General features: G+C 41.3%; 1 protein-coding gene across 1 annotated transcript in view; it reads right to left on the bottom strand.

Annotated features, from left to right (window-relative positions):
* Positions 1 to 26,138, bottom strand: part of grik3 (glutamate ionotropic receptor kainate type subunit 3) — a 258,630-nt gene that overhangs the window by 28,424 nt on the left and 204,068 nt on the right. Inside the window, exons 11-12 of the mRNA XM_060922177.1 lie at positions 14,995 to 15,218; positions 6,301 to 6,419 (exon numbers count right to left, since the gene is read on the bottom strand). Coding sequence (XP_060778160.1) covers positions 6,301 to 6,419; positions 14,995 to 15,218 — 343 coding nt within the window. The remainder of the gene's footprint in view (positions 1 to 6,300; positions 6,420 to 14,994; positions 15,219 to 26,138) is intronic.

Here is a 26,138-nt window from a genome sequence, read left to right as displayed (position 1 = left end):
GGAAAGTTCTGCAAATATGATGAATGTTGCTTATTTGTTTGCCAAACAAAATTCCGGGGGGGTTTCCAATGACATTTTGAATAATCCAGATAGACAGAATTACTTGAACTGCAAATAAAATGTAATAGAATGTCTTTAATTGTTTCTATGAGTAATGGAATTTCTTCATGCAATACAGAATGGAGGGAAGATGTAGGAAAAACTTCAAACTGTGAAATGCATTTTCACTGTGAAAAAGACTATCATGAAATATGGAGCTAATATTGCAGGCATCATTTGCACATCTCTATTTTTGGCACAATATATTTCTTTCTTCAAACAACAAATTCTACCAGGACAATATCTTAATATTGGGGCTTTTAAATTCTTAGATATAAAGGAACGGTATTATATTTACATCAACAACATGCAGTAAGAAATAATTCATTTGCATTTTCAATTCATGTACTTCCAAAGCTACTGATGATCCATGCCATTTTCATTAAACGCATTAGCTAGAAACATAATGTATACCATCTAATGCACCCACAGGCTAGTGCTGCATTTTCACATGCACTGCATGCCAGGAGGATGGTGTACAGATGTAGCTGCTAGGCTTTTGTGCTCTTCCTAAACCTGTTTCTGTGTGTAACCAGGCTGCAAGGAAAAAAAAAAAGTGCTGATGCCACAAGAGCCTGTCAGAGATACTGCTGTAATACTGAAACTAAACATCTGCTCATTTCCATAAAAGAGTAAGGGAGGTAAGCTGCTAATCAGCACTAGGAACTGGTCTCATGGGAGGGGTATTAATGTAATGCCCTGCTTTTAACTTTTGTTATCTCCTCTCACATGCCAAAATGCTTCAGTGTATCATCTAATTCAACTAACATACATACACTGAGAAGAAATGAAAACATTTGCGATCCAAAGAATAATTTAAACAAAATAAAAAATAAAAAAAATCTCAAATATCAATATACATGTATAAACACACTTACAGAACTGAAATATAAAGGCTCAGGTTAATAATAGGTTTCAACCAACCTTTCCATCAAACAAGTTTGTGAAACCTGTTTTTTTTTTTACTTGTCTGTATTAAACCACTGGTACATGTGCAAGATGTGCTTCTCTGCTTTTCTATTCTACTAATCCTCACATGATCTAGACATCTCTCCCGTCTGTCAAGATGAAGCATTAGGCAGAACCTTCTTCTGTCACACTCTACCCGCAAACACCATAATTTGCATTTTTACAAAATGACACTGCTGTAAGCTGGCATGCACTTATTTTAAAGACAGTGGAAGAAGCATACAAGAGAAAAAAATTCAAGATTTTGACATCAAAGGATGTCATACCAGTTAAAACAATAAAGTTGAGCAAAGATACTCTTAGGGCATATTCACACATATAGTTCATTTGCTCTGGTAAAAAAAAAAACAAAAAAAAAAACAGTTGATGAGTTCATAAACTTTGAGTGTTTTCCCCTTGGTTTGGTTTCTTTTCGCACAGAGAAAAATCCAAGTGAACCAAAATGCATCAAGACAACCATGAGAATGTTCACTCAACCAACAGGTGTAAAAACGTCCTTAACTAATTTCCCTTGTATTGCTTGCAGAAAATAAGAAGTTAATCCTTGCTAAACTTACACTATGTAACTTTGGGGTAATTTTTTGTAACTTTTTTTTTCTAAAGATTTGTGATATGACAAGCAACTTGGGATTTTTTTTTTCAATGCAGAAACAGAAATACCTAATTACGTCACAGTATCCTGTTCTGATTATTTGGTGAATGTCTTTATCTTTTGCCCTGGTTACTCTGATTGCACACTGCCTGACTTCTGTCTGTGTCCTGACTTTTATTTTGCCTTACAGTTTAGATATTTTTGCCTGTTGTTGTAATAAAATCTGAACCTGTAACTGTCACTGTCTCCACCGCCTGACAACTGTGTCTGTTGGGTTGAGGTCGACCACAGTGATGTCTGATTTCTATGTTCCTTCTAATAAGTAGAGCAGACTGTGTGCACCAAGTGCAAAATTGTCATAGATGTCAATAGTTAAAACTTCATTTTTCATCAGTTATTGTACATCAAAGATATTTCTCATTGGGAACAGACTATGTGAAGCACAAAATTTGAGATTAAGCTTAAGAGAAAGGTATAATAGTTATAAGAGTGTCTAGACAATTCAGCAGCTGACAGTGTAGTCATGAGTCTTAACATCAGCTCACAGACAGCACTGTACTGCAAAAAGTAAACTAGCAAGTGGAACAAAGAACGTAGCACTGGAAAATATGTGAGAATGCTAACAAGCCAAGACAACTGGGGAATACAAGGGGCACAAAAAGGCTAAGTTGGCAAGCTACAGTGTCCTCCACAATTATTGGCACCCTTTGTAAAGATTAGTTAAAAAAAAAGGGAAAAAAGGTGAGAAAAAAATCCACCTTCTGGGGAAGTAGCTTCATTTCACACTGGAAAAAAAGAGAAAAAATCTAACCTTTAATTTAAATAACTTTATTCAGAGAAATTTTTCCGAGTCCTTTTTACTAATCTTTACAAGGGGTGCCAATAATTGTGTCAGGCACTGTATAATTCCCGTTGCTAGCTAATTAGCAAACAGCTCCTGTTTGTAAATAAGTAGAAATTCAACTCCAAAGTCCCATCTCATATATATATATGCGACACGGTGGTGTAGTGTATATAGGCGGCACGATGGTGTAGTGGTTAGTGCTGTCGCCTCACAGCAAGAAGGTCCGGGTTCGAGCCCCGTGGCCGGTGAGGGCCTTTCTGTGCAGAGTTTGCATGTTCTCCCTGTGTGGGTTTCCTCCGGGTGCTCCAGTTTCCCCCAAAGACATGCAGGTTAGGTTAACTGGTGACTCTAAATTGACCGTAGGTGTGAATGTGAGTGTGAATGGTTGTCTGTGTCTATGTGTCAGCCCTGTGATGACCTGGCGACTTGTCCAGGATGTACCCCGCCTTTTGCCCGTAGTCAGCTGGGATAGGCTCCAGCTTGCCTGCGACCCTGTAGAACAGGATAAAGCAGCTAGAGATAATGAGATGATATATATATATATATATATATATATATATATATATATAAAATTGTTTTCCCCTTCAGCACTTGAATTTCCAGGCTCACTGAAAATGATTATTTGTTTGTTTGGTTGTGTTAATACAACAATTTACATATTACATATTAAGAAGCAGAATTATCTTGAATATCAAAGCATTTTCTTTTATAACAATAAACAACATATAAGATTCTTAAGCCTATCTCTAGCCATTTTGTACTAAGTTGAAGTTCAAAATAGTTTTTGGTGTTAATCACTGGCTTAAATGTTATTGATAATTGCTGGGCCAAACAAATTTGACCTGACAGCTATGACACTGAATTCATAATTTAGGTCTTCCAGGATGACCTGCAAGGGAAGTGGCCCCCTTTTTTTAAAAAAAGCATTTTTGTATTCCCTCTGACCAGTGGCATTATTAGGCCTCATCACTCGGGGCTATAGCCCCGGCTATAGTCTAGCCCTGGGTATTTTCACCCTCAAAAAAAGTAAGAGATTAATAGAAAGCAACTGACTAAAACAGATCGGAACTTGACTTGCAGTGTCTGAAGATGAAGGAAGGAGGGGGGAATGTGGCGGAAGTGGGGGAGGGGTGATATAATTGAATGCTGCACAGTGCACATTCAAAATTTTGGTAACCGCCAACAGAAGAACAACATTCAGAACTGGCTGGAAGACGACTTTAAAAAAAAAACAATCTACTATTTTTGGATTTTTCAAGATGAAAACAGATGGTAAAACATCAACCGTGGGTGTATATACAGACTGTATCAACAACTTAACCTATCGAATTATGTTGATGCACAAAAACCACTCTGTGTAGCCTGGCAATGTTGAATATACAGCGTAGGGTCTGTATGATTAGTGTGCCAGGCTAGCTCAAATGTTCGAGTGATTTAATGAATATCTACAGTGGTGGTCTATTTGCCCCAACAAAGTTTATTTAACAGGTCAACAATAATTTGTGTTCATGTAGACACCAGGACTTTCCCTGACATAATTCATATGTTTTAATGCTACATATAGCTTATGCAGAACCAACCAGCCTTTTTTTTTTTTTTTTTGCTACGCAATATTAATGTCAATATAAAGTTGTGTTGTCCAGACACCACAAATGAGCTGCTGCAGTCAGCTGAGCCTGGACGCATTTAAAAAAAAAAAGGCATTTATGTATGTGCATGTGAGAGAAACTTGGAAGACATAGTTACGTGATCATAGTCTTGGGAGATGGGATGTCATCTCACAAGATTTTGAATGTTGTAATATAATAATGTAGCTTAGAATTTGTCTTTGTGGTCATAAAGGAGAGATATGTGAGTGAGAAATGATGTACAGTGGTGCTTGAAAGTCCTCAGAAATCTCCTTTGTTCATGCCATGATACACTTCCACAAACATATGTTGTGAAGATCAGACTTTGATAGATCCCTGTTCTTTAAATAAAACAGGGTGCCCACTCACACCTGATTGTCATCCCATTGATTGAAAACACCTGACTCTAATTTCACCTTCAAATTAACTGCTAATCCTAGAGGTTCACATACTTTTGCCACTCACAGATATGTAATACTGGATCATTTTCCTCAATAAATAAATTACCAAGTATAATATTTTTGTCTCATTTGTTTAACTGGGTTCTCTTTATCTATTTTTAGGACTTGTGTGAAAATCTGATAATGTTTTAGGTCATATTTATGCAGAAATATAGAAAATTCTAAAGGGTTCACAAACTTTCAAGCACCACTGTATTTGTATTAAACTGATGATACATTTTACTAGTGATATTTAATAGTCAATTGACACTTGCCTCAGTTTCCTGAGATATTATGGTGTTGATAATAACTTCATAATAATAAGGAGACAGAAACTAAAGTGAACTACATAAATTTAAAAAGAGCAGTGGAAAAATCAGTAATAAAGACGTCATAACCTTTGAATGTGTGTCGGTGATAATAGTTCTTGTAAAGTTAGATATAACCTCAACAATCTCCCTTAAAAAATACAAGTCCCAAGAAAACTTGACTTAGCCCCTGGTCTTTTCAATAGATAGAAACGCCCTTGCCTCTGACTCAATAATGTGTGTTTAATTTCTGACCAGATTTTAGGAATAATAACAGCAGCAACAGCCATTAACATAAAATCTGTGTAAAACATTCTAAGGAAGTGAGGCTTGCTAGATGCCAAACAAGCACCACTGGCAGAACTGAGAGGTATTTGATACACAGGGGTTTTTGAAATGTCATGTGGGTGTTGCATATTGACTTTTCTTCCCCACTTTCCATTAGACTGCACTACTCATGAACTACTTATCTGTATCTGTGAACAGTGGCAAATTGATAGGGATTCCAGGCAGTTTGAGGGCGGTGCAGCAGCTTAATGAATTGTGTCTGACATTTGCGATCCTTATAGGCAGAGATTCACCATGGAGAACTCTCTGTTTGTCACTTTACATGAGCTTAAATATTTCATTACTTGTTCTTTCTCCCCTGCCTACTTTATTATGGCTCTTTCATTTTTGGGGTTATCAGTTGCTAATGTGTGCCCATGAGGGGTATTGTGAACAAAAACATCAGGCTTGCATGTCTCTAATAGCTTTTCTCTTCCACTAATTTTGTGAGGCTGCAACTAAAAGCAAAAGTGTGGAAATTTAATGGCATTCATGCAAAAATGTTTGCAGAGGCAGTGAATGTTAGATGATGGTGGGATGCCAAATAATGTTTGACATGTTTGTGATGTTTAAAAGAAAATTAGGCCTCCCAAAAAATACTAATCAGATATGATCACAAAAAAACTTCAGGAAGGGAGAATGGCTGTTCTGAAAGTGCTGTGGAACAGAATCACAGGGGGAGGATTGTTGGTGGACATCTAGGCAAGAGCAGATGGTAAGTCTTCTCTGCAGTGTGTGTGTGTGTGTGTGTGTGTGTAATGCCAAGAAAGAATTACACCCGTTTGTGACGTTTCATCATAACCCCAGCTGCATGCCAACAACATGAGAGAAGAATTCCTGACGGAAGCCACATTTCACAGAAACAAACTCTGCTGATATCTTTCCAACCTGCCAGAGCATGTGACGGCTGTGTGACACATTTTCTCCTCATATAGACATGATGCATGGCAACATCCTTTCTCTGTCATGGAAGCCTGAACTCCACATACTCTTGATGAGAAGGACTTCTTCATAAGCAGCCACCTCATGCTGCTGTCAGCTTAAGTTCATTTTGAAGGTTTGTTAAGCACACTTGAAACACAGACTATATTACCTTGCTGCATGAGAGAGCCCACGCCAAACCAGAAGCTGTTTAGGAGTGTAAAGTTGTTCTCCACCACATCAGAGCTTGGGTTGCATGGGTGGGCATCATACCACTCATAAGGGCTAAATCTGTAGAAGAGATAAAATAAAAAGTGTTATCCCTCTGGAATATAGCCCCACTTTACTACTAATTTCACTTTAATACCAATACATTTTGCCTGGATTACATTTTTGCTTTATTGTGATACATCTTCACAGTTACAGGTAGAGAGTATGCCAGTTGGATTAGGATACAATAAGATTTACCTGGAAGAAATTATACTATATAAAGTCTTGTTTGGCACCAATGCTTACAAGAGCTTACATAAAGCCCAATTAGTTACTTCAAAGTTAATTACTTTGTGCTAGGAGCAGGTGATACAACAAACCTCTTTATCATGACATTTTCAATGTATTACCCAGTAATATGTATCATCGTATATGGCATAAAGTAGGTGGACAACTGACCATCACATTCATACTAAAACCTTGGGCTCATTCCAAAACCTTTGGTGTTAAAATGGAGTTGCTGTTATAATAACCTCTACTCTTCTGGGAAGTCTGACTATAACCCTAGCTTTTGGATCATGTGTGCATTCAGCCACAACAGCATTAGAAAGGTCATACACTGATGACAGTTGAGTAGGCCTGGTGCACAGTTGGCATTCCAAGTCATCCCAAAGATGTTCAGTGGGGTTAAGATCAGGGCTTGGGCCACTTGAGTACTTCCACACCAACCTTGGCAAGCCATGCCTTTATTGACCTTACTTTGTGCACAGGGACATTGTCATGCTGGAACATGCTTGGGCCATTGAAGTACAGTGACAGGAAATCTTAATGCTACAGCATACAGAGACATTGTAGACAACTGTGTGCTTACATCTTTGTGGCAACAATTTGGGGAAGGCTCACTTATGGGCATGATGCGAAGGTGTCCACATACGTTTGGCCATATAGTGCACTTGTATGGAACATTCATTCATTCATTCATTTTCAGTAACTGCTTTATCCTAGTCAGGGTCACGGTGGATCTGGAGCTTATCCTGATAACACTGGGTGCAAGGTGGAAGAATTCACCCTGGATGGGATCCCAGGTCATTGCAGAACACCACACACACACACACACACACACACACACACACACACACACACACACACACACACACACATCTATATGTTTTGTACTTTGCAAGGGAATTACAGAACTTGGAGTTTAGCTTGAGCAAAACAGAAATGATACGGTACTTTACATTCTCTAGCACATGGCATAGTTCTACTATGTTTCATTTATACTTTTTTGCCACTTATCAATAAAATATGCCTTACACTCAGTAAATGTGTTGAATAGTTCCTAGAGAAAACATGCAATTTTCCAGAAATAAATAAATAAATAAATAATAGCATTTGTGCCACAAATGACAAAGAAGAATCAAACAAACTTGTCAGGACTGATATACAGAACATTGTTGCATGTATTAATCTTAAGGCTACATGTATAACACATTCAGCTGAGATTACAGTTAAAAATGCCATAGGACGGGGTACACACCTGTAACTTATTTTTTTTATTTATTTGACTTGTCATATAGATCATATAGTGATGGGAAGAGTACAGGGCAAAGCCTTAACTGATTTTCAACCCCTTTAGCATAGATTTTTACACCGGATGCCCTTCCTGACGCAACTCTCCCCAATATTTCCAGGCTCAGGACCGGCACTAAGTATTCATTGGCTTGTTCAACCCCAGTGGCTGGGTATTTTACCTAATCTGCATGGCTTTGAACCATGGGGGAAACCAGAGCACATGGAGGATACCCATGCAGGCATGGGGAGAACATGCAAACTCCACACAGAAAGGCCCCTGTTGGCCATGAAGTTCGAGCCCAGAACCTTCTTTCTGTGAGTAAACCACCGTGCCACTGTATAGGGCTGGAGTCCAGCAGGGTTTAATTTCCCTGCTCAAAGACATCTCATTCAACTCACCAGTTAATTCCTTGGTTTAGTAGGTGTGCTCAGGTAGGAAAATCACCAAACTGTTTAGGACCCCAGGACTGGAGTTGTATACCCCTGCTGTAGGATTTATGCAAATGCATGTGTGAGGGATCTAATAGTAATATTTTTTTTGTTTGTAGTTGTGGCAGTGGGGGCGTGGTCAAGTGTCGGTCTGTGACCGGAGGGCGGAGTCAGGGAAGGTAAGTGGCAGAATCACTACACCTGATGTGAATTAACCTGTGTTTGTGTGTTTTCCCAGCAGCCGTGCCCTATTTAAGGAAGAGAGCGAGAGCTCCCTCCCGACCAGAACACATGTGCGTGTGGCGTGTGTGTGTCTGTATACATATATATACACATATATACATATATATGAATAAACGTATAGAAGCTGAAAAGCTGACAATAAAGGAGTCATTGAGAACTCAGTACTGTCCTGCCGTGCTTCTGTGCTCCACCCACCTAGAACGCTTGCTACAGTGGTGCCGAAACCCGGGATTGGAGCGCCGAAGCAGAACAGCCACATGGAGTCCTCCCCTTTCGCCGAGCTGGTCCACGCCCTCGCCACGGCTCAGCAAAGCCAGCACCAGGCACTAGTCGCCCTCCAGAAGGAACAAGAACAGCGGTTCGAGGCCTTGGTGCTGGCTCAGCAGGAAGAACGACAGGCGTTCCACCACCTCCTCGCGTTGGCGGGGTCCATCGCCACGGGGCCATCCCCCTTCACCCTGATGAAGATGGGCCTGCAGGACGAGCCCAAGGCCTTCCTCACGTTCTTTGAGCAGGTGGCAGAGACCTCGGGGTGGCCGATGGAACAGCGCGCGGCGCGCCTCCTCCCCCTGCTAACGGGAGAGGCGCAGCTGGCCGCTCTACAGCTCCCCGCCAACCGCCGGCTGGCCTACACGGACCTTCGCCGGGCCGTCCTCCAGCGTGTGGGGTGCTACAGCACCATAGAGAAGGAGTGCCTGGCCATCAAGTGGGCGGTCCTCGCCCTCCGTTACTACCTGCTGGGATGCCCTTTCACCCTCTGTTCGGACCACACGCCCCTCCAGTGGCTCCACCGCATGAAAGATGCCAACGCGTGGATCACCCGTTGGTATCTGGCACTCCAACCCTTTAACTTCAAGGTGGTCCACAGGCCGGGGGCGCACATGGTCGTGGCGGACTTCCTCTCCTGTCAAGGGGGGGGGGGGGGGGGGGGTGTCAGCTGAGGGCCGGACGGCTGCCCGGCCTGAGTCGGGCGGTGGGGGTATGTGGCAGTGGGGGCGTGGTCAAGCGTCGGTCTGTGACCGGAGGGCGGAGTCAGGGAAGGTAAGTGGCAGAATCACTACACCTGATGTGAATTAACCTGTGTTTGTGTGTCTTCCCAGTAGCCGTGCCCTATTTAAGGATGAGAGCGAGAGCAGAGCGGGCTCTCTCCCGACCAGAACACGTGTGTGTGGCATGTGTGTGTCTGTATACATATACATATATATATATATATATGAATAAACGTATAGAAGCTGAAAAGCTGACAATAAAGGAGTCATTGAGAACTCAGTACTGTCCTGCTGTGCTTCTGTGCTCCACCCACCTAGAATGCTTGCTACAGTAGTGCATATGTGGCATCTTCAGCATTCCACAATGTCTAGCAATGAACTGAAGCTCTTGAATCCACACAGCCCTCAAGTGGTGCCCTTGTTTTAGAGTACTTAATCTGAATACATCCTTTTGTCTCAGAAAACATATTGTATTCCAGAGTCAGCATTGCTTCATGGGGAAGTCTTCTTTCTTTCTTCACAACAAAATGCATTATTTAGTGTAAATAGGCAAATAACATTTTAATGGGCATCTGGAATCCTTGAGAGAGAATGACAGAGGGATTGATGAAAAAGAGTGTATGTTGTTGACTATCACACATGTAAGTGCTGCCTCTTAACATTAGAAACTACTGGGATATTTGCCAAACAAAGCCATGGACAGTAACAAATTAGTAAATGCTCCAGCATAATCTCTGTTTCTCTTGGCATGAAGAACTTATCCCTCCATCAAACTCACCATCATACTGTATAAGCTTTAAAATGCTAAGCTAACTAGACCATCTGGACAACTTCTAGAAAAGGAATGAAAGCAAAATTATTAACTTCATCCTCAAGGACCAGCCAAAATCCTCCAGCTGATTGCTGCTAAAAATCAAGTGGATCTAATGTTACATACATTCATTATATTATTACATTCATCTTACATCTCATCTCATCTCATTTCATTATCTCTAGCTGCTTTATCCTGTTCTACAGGGTCGCAGGCAAGCTGGAGCCTATGGCCATGTGCAAAGGAGCAGTTCAATAATAAATCGCGTTTGCAACTTCAATGTTGATGGCAACAGAAAGAAAGGGAGGCCACAGAAGTCATGGAGGGAGTGTGTGGAAAGTGACCTTAAAGGGCTTGGTCTAAGTTCAACTGACACCCAACCGTACCATGCGCCGTCCAACCCTCTGCACTGAGGATAAAGGACGTAAAAATGGATAGTGAGTGAGTGAGTGAGTGAGTGAGTGAGTGAGTGACTACGGGCGAAAGGCGGGGTACACCCTGGACAAGTCGCCAGGTCATCACAGGGCTCATCTTACATTCCTCCTTTTATTCTTCCATTATTATTTCCACCATGTATGATTGTCCCGTCTTCTCTTCATGCTAGTCATCTTATTTTCACAGTATTTTCAGTATGCATATTTTTTGAAAGAAAAAAATTAATGGGCAAACAAAGATGGCGTCACCTTTTTAGGGGGATTTCTATGATGTCTACAGAGCTACAGAGCTTTGATATCTTTGACAAATGTCTACAGTGCATAACTGATAATTGATGCTATTATCTAATATTTCATTTATGTGTACAGTTTCATGTATCAGCTATATCAGAGATTAAAAAGAAAAAGAGAAAAACACATTATGTATAATTGCAGGACCATGTAGAGGTCCCCAAAATATTTTGTTTTTAATTTGTACATACAATATAGTTTAATAGGACCATGAGGGGAAGAAAAAAAATGCAATTGTAATGCACGCATACAGCTTATTTTATTCATGCTTTCAGTTTGCTACTTTGAGTTCTCAAGTTAATAAATGTGTCCACATTTCAGTTCATAGGTACACACCTGCAGGGCACATTTCTCTAAAGATAATGCCTCGCAATTTAGTCTAATGGATAAGCTGCCCAAGCAGTCATCTTCCTTTGCTGCATTACAGCTCAGGTGTAGTTCCTAAGTCTCTATTATGGACAGAAATTCTTTAATTAAAGGATACTTTTTCAGTGGGGTTCATTATGGAGACATACTGAGAGCACTTGCCGCCCATGCAATTATTGTGAGCAACAGGACTCTAATGAGGATATTGAGTGTGCATGGGCTTTACCATCGGCAAAATGCTGATTTGGACAAAGTCACTGAATTTATAGTGAACCCTTACAGAGCAGGTGGTTATATATGGATGTATGCGAGTGGTCCATGGGCATGTTATCTTGAAAGAAGTGCATAAATTAACCAAAATGTGGACAAATTTAATTAATCTGAGAACTCAAGATACAAAAGTTAAGAGCGTGCTTGAAGTATGTCGTACACAAACTGTGCAATTTAGTATATTATTCTAATTTAAAACTAATTTTTTCATATATATATATATATATATATATATATATATATATATATATATATATATATATACACACACACACACACACACATTTCCATGATCTCTCTGGGGCTCTGTATATAATAGCCTATTTTTGATTAAAAAAAAGGAACTGTCATTTATCCTCCACCTCCGTCTCTATGCACAGACAGTATAGAGGCAACTGAAGCGCTAGATCTCAGAAAATTGAAACTTGGGGCAGTGTGCAGGTATTTGAGCAGATAAGGGCAGGAAAAGGCAGAGAAAGGACATGTCCATTATTCCACTATTGCTAGAGCGTAAGTGCTTATCCACACTAGTGAGATATTGAAGTCTTAAATTTTAATCTGTATTCCATGGCCATTTTTAATCCTTTTTTTTCTTCCAAATTTCAAATGTATATTTACTGGAGCATTGCAGTGATAGACTCCTATCATTTCTAAGGTGTGTTCTTAAATTAACTTCAAAGCTTAGTTTGTTGCAATTAGTTTATACATTTATTTATCACATTACCTTTGTCTGCGCTGGTTTCCTCTGTGTTCTCTGGTTTCCCCTCAGCCCTCAACACTCCTGACTATGCTAAATTCTCCTTGGGTGTGAATGAATGGATGTATTAAGTAAGTGTGTTAGTGTTGGGTGTGCACCAATTTGCCATAACATTAAAACCACTGACAGGTGAAGTGAATTACATTAATTATGTTGTTACAACGGCAGCCACCTGTCAAGGGTTGGGATATATTAGGCAGCAAGAGAACAGTCAGTTTTCGAAGTTGATGTGTTGGAAGCAGGAAAAAATGGGCAAGTGTAAGGATCTGAGCGACTTTGACAAGGGCCAAATTTTGATGGCTAGATGACTGGGTCTGAGCGCCTCCAAAATGGCACATCTTGTAGTTTGTTCTTGGTATGCAGTGGTTAGTACCAACCAAAAGTGGTCCAAGGAAGGACAACTGGTGAACCGGCAACAGGGTCATGGGTATCGAAGGCTGATTGAGTCACATGGGTCATGAAGGCTAGCCCATATGGTCCAATCCCACAGAAGAAGAAGAACTTTATTCATCACATGTTCACCTATGAAATTCCTCTCTGCATTTAATCCATCTGAAACAGTGAACACACACATGCACAATGAGCACACACACATACCCAGAGCAGTGAGCAGCCATGCTAACAGCGCCTGGGGAACAGTTGGGGGGTAGGTGCCTCGCTCAAGGGCACCTCAGCCTAAGGCCACCCCACATTAACCAAACCGCATGTCTTTGAACTGTGGGGGAAAACCAGAGCACCCGGAGGAAACCCACACAGAGAATATGCAAACTCCACACAGAAAGGCCCCCATCAGTCACTGGGCTTGAACTCAGAACCTTCTTACTGTGAGGCAGCAGTGCTAACCACTACAGTATACCACCGTGCCGCCCAAGAGCTACTGTAGCACAAACTGCTGAAAACATTAATGCTAGTGAAACAAAAAGGTGATAAACTTCATATATTTGTGCAACTGTGCAATATCCTCAATGTATAAGAAATTCCAGCATCCATCCATCCATCCATCCATCCATCCATCCATTATCTATAGCCGCTTAGCCTGTTCTACAGGGTCGCAGGCAAGCTGAAGCCTATCCCAGCTGACTATGGGTGAGAGGCGGGGTACAAGTCGCCAGGTTATCGCAGGGCTGACACAGAGACAAACAACCATTCGCAATCATGGTCAATTTAGAGCCACCAATTAACCTAACCTCCATGTCTTAGGACTGTGGGGGAAACCAGAATGCCTGGAGGAAGCCCACGCAGACACGGAAGAACATGCAAACTCCACACAGAAAGGCCCACATCAGTCACTGGGCTCAAGCTCAGAACCTTCTTACTGTGAGGCAACAGTGCTAACCACTACACCACTGTGCCACCCAAGAGCTACTGTAGCAACTGTAGCACAAACTGCTGAAAACATCAATGCTAGCTAAACAAAAAGGTAATAAACTTCATACATTTGTGGAACTGTGCAATATCCTTGATGTATAAGAAATTCCAGCACATATATATACTGGACGTAGCTGCAGGAGTCTGTTGGTGTTATTCAAAAAGATAGCCATGATTGTGAAACAGCCCATATTTACAGTACCAGTCAAAAGTTTGGACACACCTTCTAATTAAATTATTTTCTTTATTTTTATGAATTAAATGTCACTTCATATCTTAAGGTAATGATGAACTGTCATTTCTCTTTACTTAGTTAAGCGGTTCTTGACATAATATGGATTACTACAGTTGTGGAATAGGGCTATTTACTGTATTTCTACTATTTACTATTTACTGTTTGATCTCAAACACATAAATAAGGCAAGAAATTCCACTAATTAACTTTTCACAAGGCACATCTGTTAACTGAAAAGCATTCCAGGTGACTACCTCATGAAGCTGGTTAAGATAATGCTAATAGTGTGCAAAGCGTCATCAAGGTAGTCAGTGACTACTTTGAGGCTGCAAGCAAAGCATGCTTCTCCTAACATTATTCTTTAAAATAATGGTATTTCTGCCTTGCTATATCCCTTTCCCATTTTAGATTTGATTGAGGAAAATAACTGACTTCTATTTTATGATCAGTCTCACAGTGCAGCAATGTCCAGGGCAGGATTACTGACTCGAAATTGAGACTACTGACTATCTAATAGGCAAGCACATGAAAGAAGCCACTCCTGCTAAAACTGTATTTACAGCTTTTCAGAAGGGTACTGAAAAGAAACATATTGGAAGACAGAAAAGGAGCTGATGAGAGCAGCTGCCTCGTCTTGAAACTTGCAGTCCAGCCAAGTACTCACTTCCTCCAAAATTAACTGAAGCACTGCTGAATGAGTCAGCAACAATGGTCACTCCGGTGTGTGGGTGTTACGGCACTTCCATTTCCTGAGCACTTCAGCACAGAGTAATGGCAAGGATTTACACATTAGGATGCTTCTTCTGAAATCTTCCACCAAAGTATTTAAAATGGTTATGATGAATAAATTCTAAATGAAGTCTGATACTACTCTTAGATTTCACTCACCTGGCAATGACAAATAGTACGCAGCTAACACCCAGGTAGGCCAGCAGGATGTAGACCCAGATATCAGGGGTCATGGGCTTAAGGAAGGAGAAGAACCCAGTGTTTGTGCTGTTTGGCCGGCGATACAGGATGCTGATCCCTGTGTTCAGGAATGGCTTGGAGAAGTCAATCACCTTTTCCCTCACAAAGGTGATGGTAAGAGGAGCTACAGCCAAATCTGCTCTCTAAGCATAAGGGGTAAAAAGACAAGAAATTCTGTACAAAATTCACTACATTGTAATGGTCAATTTAAAAAAGGAAAGATTGTTAAACATTAAATTTCTTTGCACTTAAAAAGTGTTTAAATACTCCTAAAAATTCTTAATTTCATATCAATGATTATATATAACCCATTTTAAAAATAACATTGTGAACATTAACGGTGCTGTCTAAACCTTCGTCACCTAAGATGTTATACAGATGTGTGCTTTTCCAAAGAATTTGCATAATATATTATTTTAAATGTTTAAAGCCAAATATTATTATTATTATTATTGTGCATTCTACATAATTGAACAATACTGTATGCAATATCTGACTTGAATAAACAAAGGACTGTGTACACTGCACCACTCCCAAACAAAGCATGAGCAAATCTGTCCCCAAAGGCTATCACAGTCAGGTTTACCAAGGTGGTTCAACTGTTGACTTGAATGGCCTAGTTTCCTCACACCAACTATTGCTTTTTCTTGCCCTGTCTATAAAATGCAGGCGCAGGGAACCATTCAGTGGCACGTGTCTGGCTGCATATTTAGAAGGTCACCATTTACATCGCCTCGCCCTGCTTCCCTCTCTCCTGGGTTGGACAGGAGGTTAATGAAACCAGCTGCTTGGTTCACGCTTGGCTGCTTCTTTCCCCCTAACATGATGAAATCACAAAAGAGTTCAGACCTCCTCCTACTACAGAACGAAGGAAGTAGTGCGAGACTTGCTTGTACAAAATATTGCATTAGAAACATTTGAAAATGAACCATTTTCATTACAGGGTACACTTTTTCCCCATTACAGAAGTACTGCAATACCACTGTTTCTCCATCTTGCCTCTATTTGACATTTCAATTCATTGCAATGGCGTCTTGTGGAGCCTGAAATGTATTTGCTGTCATTCTGTTATTTGATGTCTCCTGTTCCTCTAGGTTTTGGTTTTGTCCATTTGAAGTATGACTGCTGGCTGGCAGAGAAATTGGCATAGAGCTGCATGCAGTAGTCTGGATTAACAAAGCCTATTTTTACCACAATGGTAGCTAAATACCTGCCAACCATCCGGAAAGAGTGACAGAGTGAGAAGAGACACAAGAAGAGTGTAAGAGAAAATAAGGGGGAAGGGCAAGTAGAGAAAATGTCAGTCAAATGGTAAGCCTAGTGAGAACTCATTCAATATTTACATAAAGTACACACAGATTTCCATCTTTAGTTTGACTTACCACAGCTATCCAACCAAACCTGCTGTTTATGCAGCTGACCAACCTGCAGGACTGCTCAGTTGTCACTAGTGACATTACTTGCATTGCTCTACGATAAGGTATGGTCAAACCAGCATCATCTTTCCACTGATAATCACATCACTGAGTGTAACAGAATTAAAAGCAGTACATTATTTGCTGTAATGCACCTGTTGTAGACTGATCCTTACATCCAGTGGAGAGTAATGTCAATATTATCACCAATACTCCATGGAAATTTTGTACTCCGTTGTCTTTTTGACTAGAAACATAAGTGCTGGGATAGATACTCTAAATATAGTGATTTTTCATTGAATGTTGTTCAAGATGATGATCCATCCAATGTCTAAATAAGGTGACTTTTCATTAAATGATATTCCAAAGGAGATTCCAACCACGAAAAGCCTGTTCAAAGAAATCCTGCTGGTTTTTAACTTCCCAGTGCAAAGGTTAATTACCAAGGCTAATACAAATGATGTGCTATGGTGGCATCATTACTTATCATCTATTGTAATAAAATCACACTTGAACAAGGCCTGGTGTATTACTTTGCACTTTGGACACCATGCGATTTGGCTTGTAGTGGGCTTTGTAATCACATGCTGGAGAACAAGCAAGGGACAAGTTCTACAGGATACAAATGCCTTTTTACAGTACATTAAGCTCTGTATTTTTTTTTATCCCACATTTGTAAAACAGCTTTTCATATGTTCTAGGAAAAAAGGACGTGTCCTCTGTAAAATCGAGAGGATAGTCAAATTGACTGTGCATTTCCTTTTTGTGTGTGGCATTTTTGGTCACTCTCAATTTGGTTCTCTGTGTGACAGGATGTGGTGACCTATAAAGATGAGGAAAGAGGTCTGACTTACTTTAATGAACCTACAAGAGTGTGATATGGTTAAATAAATGTGCTGGGCTAAGGGTGCTTTGTAATTCACTAATGAAACTATGATTTATGTGAGCTTGTAGAATGCCAGTTTGAATGTATGGCCCCATGCCTTAGTGCCACTTTATTATCAAGTAGAAACAACAGAGTAAACAGATTGCTTGTTGTCTTCATTAAAGTTACGAGTCCTTGTATGCAGGTCACTAGTGAGCATAGCATGCACTTAGTGAACACAGAACAAAAATATAATGAAACATGTCACCTAAATATACTTGATGAATATAAATTGAGCTGATGAATATATCTGGCAGCTTCCAATAATAATATTTCTCATCTTTTGTATGTGTGTCATGAGCAAGGCCCCTCAAACCACACAGTGCTGCTTCGAAAATGAGAAGTATGTGCATTTGTATGGCCAAATAGCAAGTGGTTTATTGATGGCTAGTTTAATGATGCTTATAACTCTGTGGAGGACCCTTCTCAATCCATTACCAATCAAGCCACTAATGAAAATCGTGAAAAGCTACTCCAACGTTATTGGTCATAAACAGTGTCCAAAATCTATGTGCCATATTCATGTGAAAACAGCAAAAAATAATTCACACCATACCTTCTTCTTCAGTGTTACTTTGATTTAAATGACATGAGAAATGTCTATCTATCTCCTGAGGCAACTTGACGCCAATTTCCTTAGTTTGGAAATGATTCTGATCAGCTTATCTATGTAGGCAGCAGTGAGAAAGGCACTCAGCCATGAAATGGAACACGTAAAAATACACATGGCACCTTTGATACCTCACAAGCCTTCTGATAATGGCTAAGAATACCAGAGCTGGATGTATTGCTAGAATTACGAGGATGAAACAATTTTGGAAATGGGACTATACTCATGGATGTATATGTTCAGAAAATTGGTGCAAATGAAACAGTCATCTTGGACATTTATTTTGCTTATGAAATACTGAAATCTGTGTATTTCATAATTCAATAGATGTTACAAAGCACATGAAAAAATAAGTAACTGTTGTCTTCAGTTTTAAGGTGCATATGAAATTTAAACCCATTTGAGTGATACATATACCTCACTGAACCATAAGCATGCTGTCAAGACCCCAATTTAAGTTATGGTACCATTAATATCATCAGCAACTACCTATTCTGCATCTTAATCAGATGGCATTTTTATTCCTTTATACTTATGCCTAAGTCTTGTAATGGACACACACACACACACACACACACACACACACACACACACACACACACACACACACACACCTCTACCTTTGTCTGCACCAGCAATAATGTCTTTGCTCCCTCAAGGTGACTGTTATCAGACCGGATCTGGCCAAAGCGCATGAGATGATTAAGTGTTGCAGCGGTAGCTCACCTCTCTCAGCCCTTCCAACACCCTGCCACTGACTCCCACCTTGTGACTTCGTCCACTAAATGCCACTTAAGCTATTATAACTCTCCTGTGTAAATCTGGGAAGGTGAGGAGAAGGAGAGCCACTTCAAAAATGCAAAAAAAATAGTGCCAGTCCTGTCTCCTAAATAAATAAATGAATGAATGAATGAATGAATGAATGATGGTAGGACGTGGTCCTGGTTAATAGCCATCATCTTAAGTGTCTTGAACTTCCAGCTGACAGAGCAGTGTCTGGTTGGGCTGCACCTGCTGCGATATTACTTGCTGATATATTACCCTGGAGTATGCATGCCCTCTAGGACTGTTTCTTTGCCTTTGTACTTCACAGCTTTGTAATGTTCAAGCATTAATTTTACTGAAATAAATGTTAAAATTTGTTAAATACAGTTGCGGTCAGAAGTTTACATACAGTGACATGAATGTCATCTTGGATATGAATGTCATGGCAATATTTGGGCTTTCAGTAATTTCTTTGAACTGTTCTTTTTCTGCGGCAGAATGTACAACATACATCTTCAATTTAAAAAAAAACACTAGAATTTGGTGCATAAGTTTTAATTTTATTTGGGTTTTCTGAAATCAACACAGGGTCAAATTTATACATACAGGGTCAAAAATATACATTCAGCACACCTAATATTTGGGTAGAATATCTCTTCGCAAAAGTCACCTTGACCAAACATTTTTGTTTACCATGAAGAAGCTTCTGGCAGAATTCTGGTTGGATATTTCACGACTCTTCATGGTAAAATTGGTAGAGTTCAATTAATTTTTTTTCTTGGCATGGAATCAACTTATAAGCACGGTCCATATATTTTCAGTAGGGTTGAGGTCAGGACTAGTTTTAATCTTAATATTAGCCTGCTTTATCCTCCACAACCAGCTCTGATGCGTGTTTGGGTTCATTGTCCTGTTGTAAGTCCCAAGTCGTGTTCAAGTTTCTGATGGTTTATGCTGAAGAATTCTGAAGTAGTCCTCCTTCTTCATTATTCCATCCACTTTGTGCAATGAACCAGTTTCACTGGCAGTAAAACAGCCCCAGAGCATGATGATCCTACCACCACCACCACCATGTACAGTGTCCCTCTGTACATGGTGGTCATTGTGGCCAAACAACCTAATCTTTGTCTCATCTGACCATACAGCTATCCTCTAGAAGGCTTTTTCTTTGTCCATGTGGTCAGCTTCAAACTTTAGTTAAGCTTGAAAGTGTCAATTTTGGAGCAGGGGGTTATTTCTTGGATAGCAGCCTCTTAGTCCATGGTGATCTGAACTGTAGACAGTGATCCATCAGCTTCCAGTTCATGGCAGGGCTGTGCCATGGTGGTTCCCAGGTTGTTCCTGACTATCCAAACCAATTTCCTTTTAGCTGAGGGTGACCGTTTGGGTTTTCTTGAAGCAAAGTGGCTTGGCAAAGTGACTACACCTCACAATAAATTGGATACAATTGTTTGAACTGATTGTGGAATTTGCAGTTGTTTAGAAATGGCTCCAAGAGACATTCTGGAGTTGTATATATCTGTGACCCTCTTTCTCAGATCTGCAGTGAGCTCCTTGGACTTTCCTATTTTACTGTGTTGGCCAATCCAATGAGTGCTGTAAAGAAACCCTTTATATGAAGGCCAGAATGATCACTAACAGGAAGTTAAGAGGCCTCAGCCTCGGCAAGACAAGATACATTTTGGAAGTTTCAGCACCTCTGAATTAATAATCTAATTGAGCGTATGTAAATTTTTGACCCTGTATGTATAATTTTGACCCTGTGTTGATTTCAGATAACCCAAAGAAAATTAAAACTTGTGCACCAAATTCTAGTGTGTTTTTTTTAATTAAATATGTATGCTGTACAGTCTGCCACAGAAAAAGAACAGTTCAAAGAAATTACTGAAAGCCCAAATATTGCCATGACATTCATATCCAAGATGTCATTCATGTCACTATATGTAAACTTCTGACCACAACTGTAATATTATACCACAGCATGGTTGAATTCTCAAATCAGGAGGCCTGCAATAATTTTTGCACGGGTCTGACAGACGTTCTGACTGAAACATAACCAAAAGGTTTATATTAATGCTCTAGTTCTAATACCTTATCATTCCTATATCAACAGCTCATTTGCAGGGATGGTTATTTCCCATTTATGGAAGGAGTTTCTGGGGGTTTGGGTGCAATGTAACAGTCAGTAAGTCTCCTGAGCATGGAGAGCCTTTAGGACTATTTATGATTTCCGGTTTCTCAGTCATATGACAAGCAGACATTTTGACAATGGCTGCATTCCAATAGTCTTTTTTGCTTAAGAAGATTCCTAACTCAGTGAAATGACCTGGAAGTATCTCAGTGGCAGCCATGGTAAGAGCTGTTCAAATTCCCTAAATGCAAAGGAAAGGTGCTTCAGTGCTTCCTTTCCTATCTCCTTTAGCACAAAGTACACTGGACCGTCTTTTATGAAAGGAAAGGAGATAATGCTGTCCCACAATTCCTTGTAGCAACAACATTTAAAGCAACACAAAATCAGTGTACCATTCCCACAAACAAATGATTTTATACATACACACATACATATATATATATATATATATATATATATATATATATATATATACACACACTACATTGCCAAAAGTATTTGCTCACCCATCCAAATTATTGGAATCAGGTGTTCCAATCACTTCCATGGCCACAGGTGTATAAAATCAAGCACCTAGGCATGCAGACTGTTTTTACAAACATTTGTGACAGAATGGGTCGCTCTCAGGAGCTCAGTGAATTCCAGCGTGGAACTGTGATAGGATGCCACCTGTGCAACAAATCCAGTCGTGAAATTTCCTCACTCCTAAATATTCCACAGTCAACTGTCAGCTGTATTATAAGAAAATGGAAGTGTTTGGGAACGACAGCAACTCAGCCATGAAGTGGTAGGCCATGTAAACTGACGGAGCGGGGTCAGCGGATGCTGATGCACATGAGGTCGCCAACTTTCTGCAGAGTCAATCACTACAGACCTCCAAACTTCATGTGGCCTTCAGATTAGCTCAAGAACAGTGCGCAGAGAGCTTCATGGAATGGGTTTCCATGGTCGAGCAGCTGCATCCAAGCCATACATCACCAAGTGCAATGCAAAGCGTCAGATGCAGTGGTGTAAAGCACGCCGCCACTGGACTCTAGAGCAGTGGAGACGCGTTCTCTGGAGTGACGAATCGCGCTTCTCCATCTGGCAATCTGATGGATGGGTCTGGCGGTTGCCAGGAGAACGGTACTTGTCTGACTGCATTGTGCCAAGTGTAAAGTTTGGTGGAGGGGGGATTTTGGTGTGGGGTTGTTTTTCAGGAGCTGGGCTTGGCCCCTTAGTTCCAGTGAAAGGAACTCTGAATACTTCAGCATACCAAGACATTTTGGACAATTCCATGCTCCCAACTTTGTGGGAACAGTTTGGAGCTGGCCCCTTCCTCTTCCAACATGACTGTGCACCAGTGCACAAAGCAAGGTCCATAAAGACATGGATGACAGAGTCTGGTGTGGATGAACTTGACTGGCCTGCACAGAGTCCTGACCTCAACCCGATAGAACATCTTTGGGATGAATTAGAGCAGAGACTGAGAGCCAGGCCTTCTCGTCCAACATCAGTGTGTGACCTCACAAATGCGCTTCTGGAAGAATGGTCAAAAATTCCCATAAACACACTCCTAAACCTTGTGGACAGCCTTCTCAGAAGAGTTGAAGCTGTTCTAACTGCAAAGGGTGGACCGACGACATATTGAACCCTATGAATTAGGAATGGGATGTCACTTAAGCTCATATGTGAGTCAAGGCAGGTGAGCGAATACTTTTGGCAATATAGTGTATATAAAATTATTGAGCATACAATAATTTGGATCCATGTCAATAAATATGAATGGACGTGAGCAACCATTCTCAGTGTGACAATCATTTAATTGGTAGACTCTATTTCTTTTTTATTTCAATTCCAACCTTGGTAATGAAGTAATATTTTTTTCCACATTTATATAGCCTGTGTGAAACAACATAGTAAGAATGCACAGAGTGTGGATGTGCTTTTTGGAGCCTATCTTTGGAATACTGTAGTTTCACATGGTAGACCCATGTTATTAACATGTGCCATTGCATAGTTCTGTAGCCTAGTGTAAGTGTAGTTGGAATCTCTTAGCACAGTAGTTGTTTTTTTTCTATGTCTTTATGAATTCTTCTTCACAGCTATCCTTGACCTCATGATATTTTCAATCAAGGTCAAGGAAAAGTGGTTAGGAAAGGACATTGGATGCATTCCTATGGTCTGTCCTATGCCATTTTGTCTCATTAAGTCAAAGAATGAGGAAAAAAAAGGGGGCAAGTAAGGAAATGACTGGTTATTTTATCTGCTAAAACAAAAAAACCTTAACAAGAACTAACTTGCCTCATGGACATTCCACAACATTAAATCTAACTTTAAAAAGTGTGATGTTCATTAATAAACTAAAAAATGTAATCATTGGCAAATTGCTATGGTATAGGCAGAATAACAGTGTCAGGTATGCGAGGGAGGTGGATGTATGTGCAGCAGCATTTATTTTAATAAAAAAGTGCGATATGTATACAAAAACACAAAAAGGCAAACAGTCCAAATCGGCAGGCAAGGTCATAAACGAGAAAATAGGCAAAGGGTCAGTCGAGGTGTAAACAGGATGTCAGAAGCAAAACGAGAACGAGAACTAGAAACAGGAACAGGAGTCGAGAAACCAGGAAAACCACAAACACGGGGAAAAAAGGCTCGGTAATGCACCCTGAACTTCGCATTGCCTTAGCATCAGCGCAGTCCTTAAATAGCCCAACACAGAGTTCATTAATTGAGTTCAGGTGCGCCTTGTTCATGGAGTACGTGCTGGAGCTCACTCGGCGCATGTGCAGCCTGAGGTGCGCCTTCAGGTGCATGCACCACAGCATGCAGGACTGACAGAACCCCCTCCCAAAGAGCTCCCTCCAGGAGCAAAAAATCCATCATACTTGGCCCTGGTGGGGGTTCGGGCTCAGGCTCTGGACACAACTTGGGTTCTTGGCTAGGAGTAGGCTTGACCTCGGGACTTGACGTGGACTCTGGACTGGACTCGAGCTTGGGACTGGACTCAGGCTCTGGAGAGGGCATGGACTCTGGACCGGACTCGGGCTCTGGAGATGATGTGGACTCTGGACTGGACTCGGGCTCTGGAGATGGCTCGAGACCGGACGTGGACTCGAGCTCTGAAGATGGCTTTGGACTGGGCTTGAGCTCTGAAGATGGCGTGGACTCTGGACTGGGCTCGAGTACAGGCTTGAGCTCTGTCAACGCACTGCTTTGGTCCGGGTTAAGACCTGGCGACAGGATGACACAGACGTCCTTGTGGCCGGCTGAGGCAGAGGTCGTTCCGACGTCCTCGGACACTGGTTCAGGAACAGGCTCAGGCCTTAACTCTGGCACTGGCACTGAAGCTGGCGCAGGTGCCAATTCTGGCATTGACTCTGATGCAGGTTCTGATGCTGGCTCTGGCAGTAGCTCTAGAGTAGGCTCTGATGCTGGCTCTGGCACTGGCTCTGGAGTAGACGCTGACGCTGGCTCCGCACTGGCACAGATGCTGATGCTGGCACTGGAGTAGATGCTGGCATTGGAGTAGACGCTGACTCTGGCACTGGAGTAGGCTCTGTTGTAGACGCAGGCTCCATCGCTGGCTCTGGAGTAGGTATTGACGCTGGCGCTGGCACTGGAGTAGACGCTGGCTCTGGCACTGGAGTAGATGCTGATGCTGGCACTGGAGTAGATGCTGGCTCTGGCACTGGAGTAGGCTCTGGCATAGACGCAGGCTCTGGAGTAGGTACTGATGCTGGCTCTGGCACTGGAGTAGGCTCTGGAGTAGATGCTGGCTCTGGCACTGGAGTGGGCCCTGACACTGGCTCTGGCACTGGAGTGGGCTCTGGAGTAAGCACCAACTCTGGCTCCGCCTCTGGCATGGGAGCAGATGCTGGTGCTGACTCTGGCTCCGCCTCTGGCACAGGAGCAGGAACAGATGCTGGCACGGGTTCAGGCATGGATTCAGGTGCTGGTTCTGGCTGAGAAACTAGCTCAAAAGAGACAGCTTCCTCTGTTGTTTCTGTATGAGCCACTGGGAGGAGCTCTGGAGCGACGATCCCCTCAGCTGAATCAGCCACTGGAGTGGTTGCCTTTAGGAGGCGCTCTAGAGCAATGACTTCCTTGGCTGCATTGACCACTGGCCTGATTGCCCCTCCCCAAAAATTTTCATGGGGTTTCTCCTTTACTAATGATTCATAGATAAATTTGTATTCTATTGGTACTCACATCAGACAATGAAGGTGAAATGGGGGAATGTAACCTCTGCTCCCTTCCTTGTCACCAATAGTGTTCGACAGGGCGGAATTTTATCTCCTTTTCTTTTTAATGTGTATATGAATGACTTGTCAATGTCTCTAAATGTGTGTGGAACTGGCTGTAGGGTTGGTGACTTAATAATCAATCATATCATGTATGCAGATGACTTAGTCATCCTTAGTCCCTGTACTGCTGGGTTGCAACAGTTACTAAGAATATGTTCACAGTATGGTGAAGAGTTTGATATAAAATATAACGCTAGTAAGAGTAAGATCATGATTATAAGGAGCAGAGAAGATAAACGATCACTCTTCCCTGCCTTCTATCTGGCTGGCACTGCACTCAGTGAGTGCAGTGAGATTAAATATCTGGGCCACATTATTGCTAATGACCTGACAGATGATAGAGATATCTATAGGCAACGTCAGAAATTGTATGCGCAAGCGAACATGCTGTGCCGTAAATTTAGTATGTGCTCTGTGTCGGTCAAGATCTCACTCTTTAAAGCGTACTGTACACCATTGTATACTGCACACCTGTGGTGCCACTACAAACAAGGCAGCATTAGGAAACTCATGGTGGCTTACAATGACAGCATGAGGCTGCTGCTGAGAATTCCAAGAAGGTCTAGTGCAAGTCAAATGTTTGTCAGTGCTGGGGTACCTACTTGTGCAGCTGTGTTGCGTAATCTGATGTATAGATTTATGTGCAGGGCATCTGAGTCACGAAACAACTTAATTGCTGTTTTGGCTAGCCCTGGACGTAGCTCTGTGAGACTGTTCTCTAGCTTGTGGAATCACTGGCGAACATGCCTGTATGTGGGACAATGACGAGAACTATGCAACGTTTTTTTTTCTTTTTCTTTTTGTCTGTCTGTTTTACTTTTTACTGTGTTGTGATGTTTTTATTGTGATATGGATCCCCCTGGGTCTGGAATAAAGAATTGAATTGAATTGAAAATAAACTTGAGCATGGCAAAGAAAGTCTGAGAGT

The sequence above is a fragment of the Neoarius graeffei genome, chromosome 5, assembly GCF_027579695.1.
Source record: "Neoarius graeffei isolate fNeoGra1 chromosome 5, fNeoGra1.pri, whole genome shotgun sequence".
In the NCBI taxonomy this organism is placed as follows: domain Eukaryota; kingdom Metazoa; phylum Chordata; class Actinopteri; order Siluriformes; family Ariidae; genus Neoarius; species Neoarius graeffei.
Note: the sequence above shows the minus strand (reverse complement) of the source record. Positions and strands in the feature narration are given on the sequence as shown.